Below are 15,182 nucleotides of genomic sequence, written 5' to 3'. Positions count from 1 at the left end.
AGCGTTGCTCCCACTCAGGAACTAAGTCTCATCTGGTTTCTCATCTCTGTCCACAGGATAAATGGACTTCACTTGTGCAGCATCTTTTCAAGTCCCTTATTTTTGGAGATAAATTGAGTTGTAAGTATGATTTTCGCCCCAGCTGCTTTAAAGTCATTCATTCTACAGAACAGATAAAGTCAACATGATGAATGTGAGCGCAGAGATTTTGGTTGTTCAGTCAGCATCGGTCAACAGCTATTGTGCTCAACAAGAGCACAGTTTGCTTCTTTTCTGAGTGAAAAATCTGTTTTTTCACCAAAAAGAATCTTAAAGTCTTTGGTTCATGGGTAAGATGATTATTATACTAATAATTTTGTCATTTTTTCCTTCCCCTTTCCAAAGTTTGACTTGTCAATGTCCTGCTGCACTGTTTTTATTTTTGTTTTTTTTCCATCCGCATTAGTCAGGATACTTGGAGGATTTTAAAATGTGAATACCATAACCATTTATGTGTCTTAAATATTAGAAAATACATTTGATGTTAATATTTTACTCAGCCACCCTGCACCAAAGCAAAACTCTGCAGTATTCTTCTGGTGTCTCGTTTAAGTTGCCTCTGCTGGAGGACTAAGTGTTGTGTCCAAACAGAGTCTCATTCTTTTTTCTTTGTGCTCATGTCTCAAGTAACCGCAGGGGTATTAGCATTCCATGCTGCAGATTATAGCTGTACGTTGGTATGTGTGTGCAGTAGATCTAACCCCTATGATTTGGGCTGGTGTGTTGTTCCAACATTGGCAAGGCATCACTTCTCCACAGCTTTGTTTTTGTAGTATGTGTGTATGTGTGTGCGTGTGTGTGTGTGTGTATAGCAGTTGGTCAGTGATCTGCACCTGCTGTTCCCATCAAAATGGATGGACAGCTTTACAGGGTGGCCTCATACTTGACCCTCTGCCACCAGACTCGTTCTCCACATCTGAGAAGAGACTGGCAGGATGGTGACAGTGCTGTAAACATATGAGCTTACAGAGAATATTTTTGTTATTGGTGGTGTTTGGGAAATTGGTGCATAAGTGATGTTGCAGGTTGCCACATATGTGAGTCTAGTAATTCAATGTGCATTTGTTTAGATTCTTACTTAATGCTTCAGACTGTTTGGATCTCCTGCAATATTCAGTCATGGTCAAATGTTTTGACAGTGATGCATATTTTGGTTTGGATATCAGTTTCGAACCAGATCTCGACTGATGGAGAGCCAGTCTGTGCTGTAAAACTACCCTTAGACAATCACAGGTTGTCATTTTCAAATTTTCCAGCCACGTTTTTCTGTCTCAAAGGGATTAAAATCTAGGGAACGTCCTGGACACAGATCCAAAAATGACCCACCATGACCTCTTATTCCCTTTGTTATAACTTTTACCTTGTGACACAATGCTCCATCATGCTGAAAAACATGGATCAACATCATGTTGCTCTTGGGCTAAATGGAGAAAATGTTCTTGGCGGACACTTGGACACCATTCTTTATTCATTCAAGTCTTTTTAATAGAATAAATGGAGCCACTCAAATAGATGAGAAGGAACTCCAAACATGGACGGTTGTTTTGCTGTTTGGTGGTTTTGAATGATGCAGGATTCATACTTGCGTTCACACTTTCTTTTGTGGAGAAATGATGGTCAGATTTACCAAACAGCCGTACGCAGCTTCTTCTCTATATGTAAATCATCTTTCCATTTTTGAAAGAGCAGAGGACTTGTGCTAAAAAAAAGAGTTATTCACCTAAATTAGGTTCAGATAGCTCATGTTATGCATCACCAACCATAGAAAGACTTCTGGTGGCCCATACTTCCAGAGCTTTGTGGAAGAATCCCTTTTAAATAACATCCAGAAGGTTTGCACCTCCGTGCACCATAAAAACAGTAGGAGTTGGAGGTAATTACAGTTGTGTTTGCATTTGATATCAGCATACAAAGATTAGTTTGGAGACTTTTATTTCATACGATCAGAAATCATCTTCCTCTTTCACTTGCTCTCTCCCTGTGGCCGTTTTTCCTCTTCCTCTTGTCCCGTCGGAGCGTTGCAGAATTAAGTGCCTCTCCTCAGCACCAGCCGCGCTGCTTGTCGACATCCATATAAGAGCAGAGCAGGCAGGTTTCAGCGCAGGGTGTCAGACAGAGTTGATGCTAGGCAGCTTAGAGGAACGCAGATCTGCATCGACAGAGGGACCGCCAGAGTCAACGTTTAAGGAGGGAGGGAGGATGAGGGTCCCAGCTGTGCTGCCTCAAGCTCACATTTGACCCTTTGTGTTGGTGTGTGTGCACTTTCTCTGCATGTTTATATCTTCTCGGTGTCCAGTAGTGCAGCTGCGCAAGTTAAACGGAACAGGGACGTTTTGAAAACAAGACCACGATGTTTCATGCACAATGTTCAGGACTACTTAAGTGTCAAAGAAGAACTAAAATTAGTCATTAGTATTTCTATAATTTGTGGCTGCAAACAAAATGCAGCTTGTCATCTTTAACTTCCGCCCACTATGTGGCAGCAGCCTAACATTTCAAGGACCAAAAATAATCATTGCCTGGCAGCTTAACTTGATATTGAGAATTTGGATTGGAAAACGAATATCCCGGGATTGATCAGCATATGGTCAGGCTATAAATGACCAAATCTACAAACTTATCCGCCACTCTCTACGTCCCGTCTGCTGCGGAGCTTTGCAGCCCAAGTTTGATTTGAGAAATGTCTTGATCTGAGTCTCACAGGGAATTGTTGTTCCTTCGCCTGGTGATGTGTACAGTACACAATGTCCCGCGTGTGGGGTTTTATAGCGGGGTGTGTCACTCATTTGTACATCCTCTGCTGAAACATGAAATTCTTGACAATTTCGAAGTTTCACATCTAGGTTTTTGTTCCAGTAGATCAAGAGACAGATGAAGTCTCAGGATGGAGTCTCATTGCACAGGCTTTTGGAGTGGAGAACATGTCAACTAGGGAAAGAAAGAGAGCGAAACAGTCCGCATAACTAAGATGTTTGACAACAGGTCACAACATCTCAATTGAGGAAGTAAAACAAGCAGCAGCAGTTTGACAAATTTAAAGGTAGAAGCCGTATCGTCCTTTAAGGGATGCATAAAACTGATGTGAGTGAACTCAAACATCAGTATTATGCGTTCAAAAAACATGTAATTGCACACAAGTTGCAATCTCCAATAGCTTTTACAAGAGAACATTTGCCATTAAATTACTGATCATTTGGATAGAAAAAGTCCTTTCCAAAAGTTCCTCCGTTGTCAACAGCTCTCACCAAAATAGAATCTGATTATTTAGTTACTTGGAAAGCACATAAAGTCTCATGTTAGTGTTTATGTTCAAGAAATGCCCCATGAAGAACTTGAGAGCCTATTTTAATGACTTAGATTTGTACTTGAGGAACTGTGAGGAAAGTCAGTAAAAAAGTGAAATGCTAAGAATTTAAAAATGCAGATGACAGAGTGGAGGAATGATGTTGGAGGGAATGCGTAGGAGAGGAGAGCAAGAGATGGATGGAGACAATGATAACTTTTAGGCAGTGAGCAGGAGAAGGATTCAGAAAGGAAAACAAGGCAGAGCAGCGGCAGGCGTGGAGAGACAGTCCTGGGGTAAACACAACCACCCGCCCGGCCGGCTGACGGGGCGACCTTTCCCTGAAAGCAGCCACTCACAACACACGTTGCCTTATTAGGGGAGTCTACAGGGAGCAGAGGCAGACCAGAGGAGCTGGGTGGGTGTGTGAGAGGACGGGTGAGGAAAAGCATCACACTGAACGAGCGAGTACGAGTGAGCAGGTCCAAACAGAGCAGACGCTGAAGTCTCTTTGGGTTGAGGCTGCACCATCATGCTGCCTCTAAGAAGGTTTTTGCAGACATACAATCCCGCTAGGAGCTTTAATTTCCAACAATTGAGCATCACAGGATCAGAACAGGTGCGAGCTGATAGAGATACAAGTGAAGACAACATGAATAAACCAATTATAACTTCAACATGCAGATATGAATATAAGATGTGCTTCAGAATATGAAACCTTCTTTCTCTCTTTATCCTCATTTTCGATTGTCATAGGTTGGATTGCATTGATCATATATTTGTTAATTGGGGAGTTTTTTTCCCTTTCCCAGTGCACCTGAATTTAAGTAAAAGAGTTGATGCAGTTTTTTGGGCTAATGTAAAATTTCAATTCAATTACAATTTTTCTCTTTCACTCTCTCTTTCTCTCTTGGCATTAGTTAGACTGATGGATGGATGGATGGATGGATGGATGGATGGATGGATGGATGGATGGATGGATGGATGGATGGATGGATGGATGGATGGATGGATGGATGGATGGATGGATGGATGGATGGATGGATGGATGGATGGATGGATGGATGGATGGATGGATGGATGGATGGATGGATGGATGGACTGGAATCAATACAATTGATTATAATGAATTTGAATGGAATTTGATTACAACTGGACTGAACTGGCAACATATAAATGATCTCAAATATTTATAGAAAAGCGTCAGTTTCTCTTCTTTTTAATTTGCCATTCATTCATTTCATGCCATCTAGGATTTTGATGTTAATCTACTCTTTTAATGTACCGCTCCTATGAAAATCAAGTTTTAAACCACTTTAAGAAGTCAGATATGTCATGATAACATCGGTCTGCAGTGCTGTTGTTGTGCATCTTAGCTTTAATCAGCAGAGCCCTGCCCACAGCCTCAAAAACACAATAAACAGACCTGACATTTTCAGACCTGACATTTTCTGATGCCTTGGTTGTCATAGCACAAAATGAGATCCTGTAAACGTCACTGTCAAATGTTCTGCTAGAAAAGAAGCTTGGGAGGATGTTCAGCTTTTACAGTGGCAGAAGCAACACAGGACTGCAGCCTTCTTTTCGCAGACAGCTGCTTTGCAGATTTGACCTAAAATAACTCGCTCTGATGCTGTTTCATTCCTGTAACTCAGAGTTTGCTTGTATGATTGGGAATGTCTGCTAACCAATCAATTTATTGGCACAGTTATTTTTTCAAGGTATTTTCTTGCTCAAAATTCCTGCACTCAAGTGGTAAAACTCAATCTTAATCCCAGTTTTATGAAGTGAACAGTTAGACTGACTATAATGGGGTTAAAAGAAAATATAAATGAGCTTTCTAAAGTTTACTGTAATTGCTGGGAAGGAACATTCTCTCTCATAGTCTCAGACTATGTATTTGAATTAATGACATGTCTAAAAGTGGCCAGCAGAGCCTCTTGCAGCACTCAGAGTAAAGGCATCTCAGTTTTCCTCATTTGTCTCACCCCCCCCGATATAAGGATGTGATGAGTTTCCCAAGTGGCCTCCTGTCATTTCCAAAGATGAGCCTGCCGCACCTCCTGTATCTCTGCATGGATTCATCTGCACATCCAAGCAGGATGAGAAGTGATAGAAAGGAGCTTTGACAAGGCAAGGACACGTAAAGCAACTGCAGAGGCTCCTCTGCAGCGCAGTCAAGTGGGATTTATTCATTTTCTGTTATTTAAAATAAAACACATCATATTTAAAAACTTTAAGTCTCTCTAAATATCGAAATTTAGTGTTGTGAGAAATCCATTCTGGTGGTGTTGCGTTAAGTGGGGCAAAATCTTAGAAATCATGATAAAAACACATTCAACAGCACTGTGAACTGTGTTGTTTAACTCCTGGAACTTGCAAAGATGCCAGTTAAAGCTTTGAAACCACTAAGACTCAAATATTCCTAGTGATTCCATGATCTGGTTTGATGGTGGACTTCACCACCAAACCGATCAGTACTTATCAGAACAACATTGACAGCACCGGTCTTGGCTGACGCATTCCCCCATGTGTTCACGTACAAAGCCACCATCTTACGTCCCGGAGCTCTGGACCCCACACCACCCCCTGCGGCCCTCCCGGCACCCTCCTCCAATCCCGGGCCAGAGTTTTTCTCATCAAGGCTAATTTCTGCCTGTAATCTGATTAGGGCTCTGAGCTGCTTTAGCACCCTGCTGTGCTGTCTCTCTCTCACCGTGATCATGCACGCATACACACACACACACACACACACACACACACACACACACACACACACACACACACACACACACACACACACACACACACACACACACACACACACACACACACACACACACACACACACATGCACGCGCACACACACACATGCAGTGACATACACACCAATGTGCACATTCTGGTATGACTGCCTGTCTGTGTGGGCTTTAGATTGCTTTGTGGCAGTCACTCCGCTGAAGCTGTGTGTGCATGTGTGTGTGTTTGTATGTGTGTGTGTATGTGTGTGTCACTACCTCCGTTCCTGTCTGCCTGCTCGTCCGTAGCCGTCCTCGTCTCCACTGCTGTCACTGCTACTGTCTTCGGGCATCGCCACCGCTGCAACCGTCCCTCTGCTCCTCCCTTTGAACATGTTTCGAAACCCATGGATTTCTAGTTACCATGTGAACCATGTGCAGCCCTGCAGGCAAGGTAAGGCATGTGGAAGAAGCGAGATTGGTTTGGCATTCAGGCCAGTGTGGTTCGGTTTTGTGAACAGTGACACACAAGAATTACCCATTTTGTGAAATTGAAAGAATTTTGGCTTTTCTGAACACGTTCTGCAGGGTAGCATACAGGCTTCTCTTAATGAATGGAGTATTTGACTTAACTTGTGCTTTACATCCAGCCGGTAGGCGATTGTTGTGTGTGGCATCTGTTCTGCCTTCTTAGTGTTTTGCTTTCACTCATAATTACACTTGTGATGAAATTCCCTTTAACAAACCTCACAAGGAGTCTCACTGGACTGGACTTGTTCATGTTCCATAGAAATTGTGTGGAAAGCAAAGGCCCAGAGCTCTCAGGGAGTCTATTTTGCACCTCTGAATATTAATAGACAATCTTCCCCACCATGTTGACTTTTAGACTGTCAGCAGTCTAAGCTGCTCCCTGGCACTGCCGGTCTTCAGCCCTGTGCTGCTTGTTGTGTTGACAACCTGCAGGTGTTTCTAAGGAACGCTCAGCTGACATCTGTACGAGGGGCTTTCCACCTAAAGGACGTATATTTGTGATGTCCCAGACGGTTTCAGTCAAACACACATCCACAGCGTTTTTGATTCATTTGATGAAGCTTTAGCACCAATTGATGGGCCATTTCAGATAATTGTTTTAACTGCCAATTGTTGACCAAAGCACGTCTCAAATTTCTGGCATCGCTGTTTTGCGTCCCGCTCATAAGTTTCATCTCCACAAGCTGCCTTCCAACTTGGATTTTTCCTCAACCACTACATCTTCTACTACACCATCTTGGAAACTTGCAGCGTGTTGTCACAGAGTCGTCAAAGGCCAAAATAAGTCTCTGGAAGCTCTGGAAGTGTCTGGCACAGTAATACGATCTGTTTCCTATATGGGGATACAACTTCACGATTGGTTTTGCACGTGTGTCAGAAATGTAGCGATCAGCTGGGGACATGTTGTTTTCTTGTTGTTGGCTGGTTCTTTGGTGACTCGTGGTGCAGTCTGAAATTTCTCATCAGAAATGATAAAATCGCTGCCATCTGAGCATGTTGATGCCGAGGACAGAAGCGTTGTTGGGGTCAGATCATTTTTGGGTATTGGTTTTCACATCGGGTGTCCTTCCCGACACAATTTTCCCCATTGTGGTGTGGGGAGTGACTTCTGGTTGGAAGGCAACTGACTCGACCCACTATGCCACGACCAGCCCCACCATTGGTTTTTACTTTTTTTAGTAAGTACAGTATAAAGCGTAACAGCTAAAGTAAGCTTTTCCATGGAGTTTAGAACCAGGAACAATTCTTTCCCATTCAGGGAATATCTCCTCAACAGAGATAGCTGCCAATCTCACTGTTACACCGTAGAAATGTCCTCACACCCGACTGCTGTCATTGGCTGGTGCTGAAACGCTCTGCAAAAGAATGCAGCCCAGCAACATCCTGAACACACCATAATATAAGGAAACAAAGGCTCTTCCATTAGAGTGACAGTATGCAGAATACTGAAAGAATGCACCACCACACACTTCAAGTGGGGTTTGAACTATAACTTTAAATGAATACATTTGTATCATTGCATTTAATGATGCATTGTTTTTCCAAATGGGAGGAAGCCTTGAGGTAGGTTCACATCACACTGGAGGGAGAATATTTCTCAGCTAGCCAGAGAACGAAGGATCTGAAGCAAGTGAGCGTGGAGAAGGAGGTCTGGGTGTCTTTCGTAGGCGGCTGCCTCCGTGACCTAAACCCCAATAAGGAAAAGTTACTAAAAGATAATGGATGGATGGATGGATGGATGGATGGATGGATGGATGGATGGATGGATGGATGGATGGATGGATGGATGGATGGATGGATGGATGGATGGATGGATGGATGGATGGATGGAAGGATGAGTCTGTGTTATTATTGTTATTTTTTCCAACAGAGACTTGCTTCTTAGTTAAGCGTCAACATTTCTGGGACGTTATCATTGTAAAACTCAACTATTAAAGGAGCTTGAGGCAGGATTTATGAAAAAAAATTCATATACGTTTTAAGTTTTCTAGTAATAATGTCACATGAAGCGTTCCAAACCAAAAAGAATGAGCCCTCTAGCGTATCTCTCCGTTGCCTTGAACAGGCTGTGTGCTGCAAAATGCGCTGCAATTCCGGACCGGAATTTCCCGCGCTGTCCTGCGGATGTGACGTCACATGACGCTGCATGCACGTTCTCCCCGTTCTCCTGTGCCGGCTTCGCTGTTGGCTGCAGTACCTCCGACGGTCGTCGTAGCGCTAATGAATCTCATTTCTTATTCTTGCCTCAAGCTCCTTTAAGAATAAAGAATGAAATTATTGCATTCAGAGTAGCTTTTTTTGGAAGGCCATGATTGTGCTTAAATTGACTATGTACTGGAAAGTGTTACAAAGGCTTTTGTCAAAAATCGAACAGTTTTTTGGTATAGAGACTTGCTCTTGCCATGAAGTTTTAAACTCAAGATATCATACTAAGGATTAGCTGAGTGCACCTTTATGGTGCATGTTGTGGTTTTAAATTATATCCAAAATGATGTTGTGTCCATTTGTACCATTGACCTATCAATAAGAACCATTGAATATATCTTATTCATTCCATCATCTATCGTGCTGAAATTCAGAGCTTGGGCAGACTGGATGTGTAAGAAAACCCTTTTTCTTTAAATATCAGTGACTGTCGAAGTCACGTGTAGTATGGAGTTCTTCATCATTCATGTATGATTTAGTCATGTTTTTTCTTCTCAGGATCTGCACCTACATCACCTACCAAACTTAGCAACTCAACCTCGTTGCCAACAGACGCGTTCAGGTGAGTAAGGAAAAGATTAATTTAAATTAGTTATTGACATTTGGGATAGTTAGACATTGGTCACGTGAGGGGGATAACATTCTTCGTAGCAAATGGATTGATTGAATTGTACCTCACCGAGCTAGGGTGATTAAATCTCAAGCAATCAGGCATGTGATAATGTGTAGGAGGATGTATGTGACCAATTCTGAGAGGTTGTATGAAGGCTCTTTTTTTTACATTGTTATTGTTTAAATATGTTTTATTGGAAGACAACCTTCCCATCAACCACTAGTTTGACTGCAAGCAAGAAATGTCAAGGCGCAAGTCAACAACACTGCATTGACATATTCCTTTTTTTTCTGACCTCACTGTTTCAAATTGCCAAAACCATTTTCTTTTTTCCTTTTGTCTTTTGACAATTGTGAAAAAATAACTATTGCCAGGGTACAACATGTTGCTTTGTAAGAGTCTGCTGGCCATTATTACTGGTAGTGTTGCACAGTGGGGTGACTGCTGTTATTTGTCAAGCAATCATCCTCAATTTTCAAAGGCATCCATGGATTGGTGCATCTCTTTTTCATCCACATATTTCTCTTGATAATAACAAATATGCCACTGCTTCATGTTCTCCCTGGAATAAAACTGACAAAAGGTTTACCTCTATAGGCAGGACTGCCTATAGTTGCATGTCATCTTTTGTATGTTACTTCGGAAGATATTCCCAAACAATTGGAGTTGGTTTAAGTTCTTAATTCATCAGATTTTCTCCAATGGGCATAGCAAAGTAGAAAATGACGTGAAAGAGTTAACTTGTACGTGTACATAGTTTGACTGAAAGCCTCCGTGATGAGAGCATTTGCTTGAACCAGAACGATTTGGAAAAGGGAATGAAAACTAATTGGATTTAATCGAAGCATAAGAGGGTAATAACTACATTAAATTGGATCTAGCTTGATTATTTTTAATTGGCCTTGTGTTGCATTTTCTCTGTGACTTGGTGCTATATAAAGAAAGAAACAACAACCATCTGGTCAGCTTACACCAGGCTTCAGACAGTGAATTGGACAACAGGAATGATTTACAGCATCTCTTTCATCAAAATTCACATGTTTGATGATATAGATTTTCTAGTTCTTTAACCTTTCACACCTAATTTAATACTGGAGATACCTGTAACTGCTGATGCCAGGTCACTCTTTTGTTCACATGTTCACTTTTGCCCAAAGTGCCTTATTTTCATTGGTTTACCTTGGTTTCTTTGCTTGTTATTTTACATTAGCGCATGAGCGCTCCAACATTGAAGGCCTATTATTTTCACTGCTAAGAGATTTTTGAAGATAAAATAGAAAGGGTTCAATCCTAAAAATTATAGCTTTATTAATGAAATTACAGAAGATTGAAAAATAATTGACGAGATAAAGGCTAGTGAATGAGGCATACTTCAACAATCAAGTCCAGAAAAACTTTCAAGGTGTCATTTTATAAATATAATAATATAAATATTGGCACTTCACAATAAACTGTATTTCGAAGTCTAACCAGCTCAGAAACTCTGACATAACACAGTGCTCTCACTTAGTTTGCGATCTTTTCTGTCTGTAAATGTGTCATTGGTTAAGCCTTTCAGCTCTGCACGGTATTGTGACATCACAGACTTAGATCAGAGTGGAATGATCCAGCTTTCCCGTTTGTTTTTGTCACCATCCTAACATTACATCATGGTGAATTAGCCGTTTGTGAGTAGTGAGTAGCACAAAGCTGTAATGCAAAAGCATTTCACAGACACCTCATTAAGACCTCAAGACGCTGTTTCAACTTGTGTTAAAATGGCACAATATGGCCCCATTAATTCAACACCTATTCAAAAGTTGATGGATGTGACTGAACATGACTGATATGGAACATAAAGACTGGATAAAATGATGATACATTTGAAATTGAGGCCCCTGGTAAAAATTGTTTTGATAATTTTGGGAAACCTTTTGAGAGATAAAAGTGGTGAGTTCATTTACCCCAATTCATGTAACCCACTGATGCTGCCAGGCAGAAACATTAAGGTTAATCCACAAAGGAGTGACAGGATTTGATGACCTAATTCTTAAGTTGGACCTTGAAAGTGGTGACATTGGCTGAGTTCCACCTTTACCTGGCACTAACTCTTTAAGACAAGTCAAATACGGCAAAGTTGTGTTAAAGGCATAATGAGATGGTCAAAGTTGTGTGCTGTTCATCACAGTAGATCAGAATAGGATGATTCCTACTTCTTAACTGTCCAACTAATATGTCATAATATGTATCTGTGGCCCAGTAACATGTGGTTGAATCTCACAATAATGACCAAAATAACAGAAGGTAGCTATCAACAGCAAAATGCTCCACACATCAGATCATCAGATGCCTAAAAGAGAATAAAGGCTGAATTAAGCTTCTGCGTCACACCAACGCAGAGCACACGCCGCAGCCGTGACGCCGTCGTGAACCCTTCGGACTTCTCCGTCTCTCCATTTGGTCGCGGTGCAGTACCCCCCGCGACCGCTAGTTAGCGATCTTTTTCTGAATGGTTTATCCGACTTTTTCCAGTCACAGCGAATCAAAGAGATAAGGACAACTATTGTGCAAAAAAACAAAACAAAAAACATCACACATAAACGAAGAAAAGAGCCCTGAAAGTTCATTACTGGTTCAAACCGGAAACCGGAAATGCGTTGCTCCCAAGCGAACCAATCACAGCCCTCTCTGTCTGCGTTTGGTCTGCGTCGCTCGACGCGTAGTTACAATTTTCAGGAGGTGCACGTCAGTGACGGCGCAGGTGACGGCGTGTGGTCTGCGTCGATCCAAACCACACGCCGTAGGCACGGCGCCATTTTGACGCAGAAGCATAATTCAGCCTTAAGACTAACTAAGAGAAAATATGAGAAAAAATACATCAGATAAAACATGGCAGAGACATGACAAAGATGAGATCCAGTTAAAGGCACAGCTGTCTGTATGAAGGCCATGGTCAAGGCCAAGATCAAAATGTAGCTGCATTATTGGTGAACTTTAGGTAAAAGCCTGACAACACGCTGCCTAATTGGAGCATGTGTCTACATATGCAACAGTGTAATAGTAGCATATATTTGCTTTTTAATGAATCAACATTATCAGGCATGTAACAGCATGATCCAGATAGGTGGTCTCAGAGATGAGATCGCACTGCCTAAATGCAGTAAAGCTGAACCATCAGAGGGTTTGTTGTTGTTCCTGGTTGACCTCTTGGTCACTGCAGGCTCTGATGCAGCTGCACTGGTTTCACGTACAGCTGTAACACCTTTGGTTGAAGCCGAGAGAGGAATTTTATCGCTCAATTATCTAAATGAGATTAAGACCTTAAGTTGTTTCTATCCTCTCTTCTACTCCTAATGGACTATTTTAAAACATCACGAATGAACATTTACAATATGTAGCCCAGAGAGCTTCCCTATAGCCGTATAGATTAGGTCGCTGTTATGCCACCCTTGTGAGGTCTCTTTCTTGGTCACTCGTTTGGGTATCTTAGGGTGCTTTCACACCGGTGGCCCATTTGTTTTGTTCCGTTTCAGGGGCTGAATCGATACAGTTGTTCCGTTTCTCGTTTGTGGAATTTGTGTTCACAAGGCAAACGTCTGTACCGTTTCAAAGCTGATAACAAATTCCATGCGCTAACCAACTGCTCTATGATTGGTCAAATGAACGCAGAAGGAGTTTCCTCTTCCGTACCCCGGGAAAAACAACACGCCCCTTTCAGCGCAGCGCAGACTGCAGCCGTTGGCTTTGGCCGATTTATGGTTCCGCGTTACACCAACGTAGAGCCTACGGCGTAAAGTACGGCGAGGGCACTGCGTCGATTTAACGCGGAACCATAAATCAGGCTTATGCGCTCGGCGCAGAGTGGAGCCCGGCAGCGGACGAGAGACCGCCTGCTGCAGCCGGGTTTGCGCTGCTGTTCAATTCGGGCAGGGTTTGCGCTACGCAAACCCTGCCCGAATTGAACATTGTTTAATTTCATACAATGTTTAATTTGTGCCGTGCTGGGACAACATCTCGGCACGTCCAATAGGAGAGAAGGGGGTGGAGGCTGCACCGACTCCTCTCCTTGCGCCGCGGTCGCACATACACATGAATGGAGTTGTATCGGTTGCTGTGTGGATTATGTTCTCACTACAAATAAAAAAAATTAACCGTTTCAGGTCTCGATTGGAATCGGGCCGAGACCACCTCTCCTAGGGGATCTCGGCTCGCTTGTTTTGTACCGTTTCAGAGCGCGATTGCTGTGTTCACATATACCAAATGTTCCGATCTTTATGGGGAAACGTTCCCTGTTCCGGTACAACTGCTTGAAACGGTACAGGTGTGAAAGCACCCTTAGTCACCTCTGCCAGGATGTTGATTGCACCTCCATGAGCTTGTGCCATTGAAGTTACTAATGTGTGACATAGTGCAACAACGCAATACACAGTTTGCAGCAAGAAACAACTGGGACGGGAGTCCAGAGCTACTGTTGGTGGCTTTTGCCAGTGGTAGGGATGAGAGACCATAAGCCAGCTGATGCTTTCTAAAAACAGTCAAATAGCCTTTTAAAATAAATTGAAGGTGTTATTTTACATGAGTTGCTTGAATATCATTAAATGGGATGTGATCAATTTTTATTAATGGCAAGTTTGTGAATCTCTGTTCCCACTGAAGCTTTCAGAGCGACTTCTCCTTCAAAGACAAGACCACCTTGGTCAAAAGCGTTTCGGATACAGATGCCAAGCTCCTGGCCGTACTTCCCAAGGGTATGTTACCATAACACAGAATTCGACAAATAATTGGTGACTTCTAATGTTTTTATGTTACGGGAATTTAAAATTTTGCTCATGTTTTTAGTGTCAGAACTGAAACAATACTTTGAAGGAGTTGTCTCCAAGGGCCCGGGGATGAACAGGTACTTAGACACATCCGTTAAAATACATCTAAATGCTTTCATGAAGACTCACTCAGATTTTAACTGCTGTCGACTTTTCCGTCATGCCTCTTTTATTCAGGAAAGAGAGGATAACCCGGCGCATGGAGGGCATTGAAAGTGAAGCCCCACCTGCTCTGGTGCCTGGTGGTTTGGTAGCTAACAGAATGCTGGAGGAGGATCCGCCGCGGTACACCCGCGCCTCAGACCCCTGTGAGCCTCGAGTCACAGGTAAACCATCTGCTACAGTAGGTCAGCTTACTTAAGGGCAGTGATTCTCAACTGGTGGGTCGGGAACCAAAAGTGGGTCGCGGGCCTGTCTTTAGTGGATCGCAGGCCTTTTTCTGCAGGTAAATGGAAAGCTCTCTGGTAAAGCTACGTATTTTTGAGTCTTTCTGGAACTACTTCTCCATTTTTGCACTTTTTTATTTCAACACCAAATTAATTTGTTAATAATGATGTTTTGATTTCTATGTCAGCTTTATAATCTTGATTCGGTGATTGAATAGCTTTACTAGTGCATTGCTTGTTATACTGTACATTCAATTAGTGGGTAGTCAGCTAAAGCTAAATATTTCTAAGCTTTTTAGGAACTACTTTTCAGTTAATGCACTTATTTATTTTGCGTCAGTTCTGTACAATTTGAGGTTTAAACATTTCATTGTTTTAGTTTTCATGATTTGGGTCATGGTTTTTCACGGGTGCCAAGGCCTGACCAGTTGAGAACCTCTGCTTTAGAGGACTTCCAAAAACTTTGCCTCTTGTGCCAATTTTCAAGATGGGAACTTTATGGGTTTTTTTTAAAAGCCCATTTCTAGGTTTTAGTACCGCATAAACATATCTGACTTATTGAGTATTTTTAAGCATTATTGGGACTTA

At 42.2% G+C, this 15,182-nt stretch overlaps 1 protein-coding gene across 10 annotated transcripts in view; it reads left to right on the top strand.

The window, feature by feature from the left end:
• The window catches only part of LOC133452501 (supervillin-like), a 79,933-nt gene that overhangs the window by 483 nt on the left and 64,268 nt on the right, over positions 1–15,182 (top strand). For 7 of the 10 annotated variants that reach the window (XM_061731856.1, XM_061731852.1, XM_061731858.1 and 4 more), the window contains exons 1-5: positions 6,266–6,514; positions 9,295–9,358; positions 14,045–14,136; positions 14,228–14,285; positions 14,386–14,534. In XM_061731856.1, the coding sequence (XP_061587840.1) occupies positions 6,454–6,514; positions 9,295–9,358; positions 14,045–14,136; positions 14,228–14,285; positions 14,386–14,534 (424 nt within the window). In that variant the 5' untranslated portion in view covers positions 6,266–6,453. Of the gene's footprint in view, positions 1–56; positions 121–6,265; positions 6,515–9,294; positions 9,359–14,044; positions 14,137–14,227; positions 14,286–14,385; positions 14,535–15,182 lie in introns of those variants that run through there. The other 3 variants (XM_061731860.1, XM_061731855.1, XM_061731861.1) reach the window with 3 other exon arrangements.

This window comes from Cololabis saira, chromosome 10, assembly GCF_033807715.1.
Source record: "Cololabis saira isolate AMF1-May2022 chromosome 10, fColSai1.1, whole genome shotgun sequence".
Taxonomy (NCBI): domain Eukaryota; kingdom Metazoa; phylum Chordata; class Actinopteri; order Beloniformes; family Belonidae; genus Cololabis; species Cololabis saira.
Note: the sequence above shows the minus strand (reverse complement) of the source record. Positions and strands in the feature narration are given on the sequence as shown.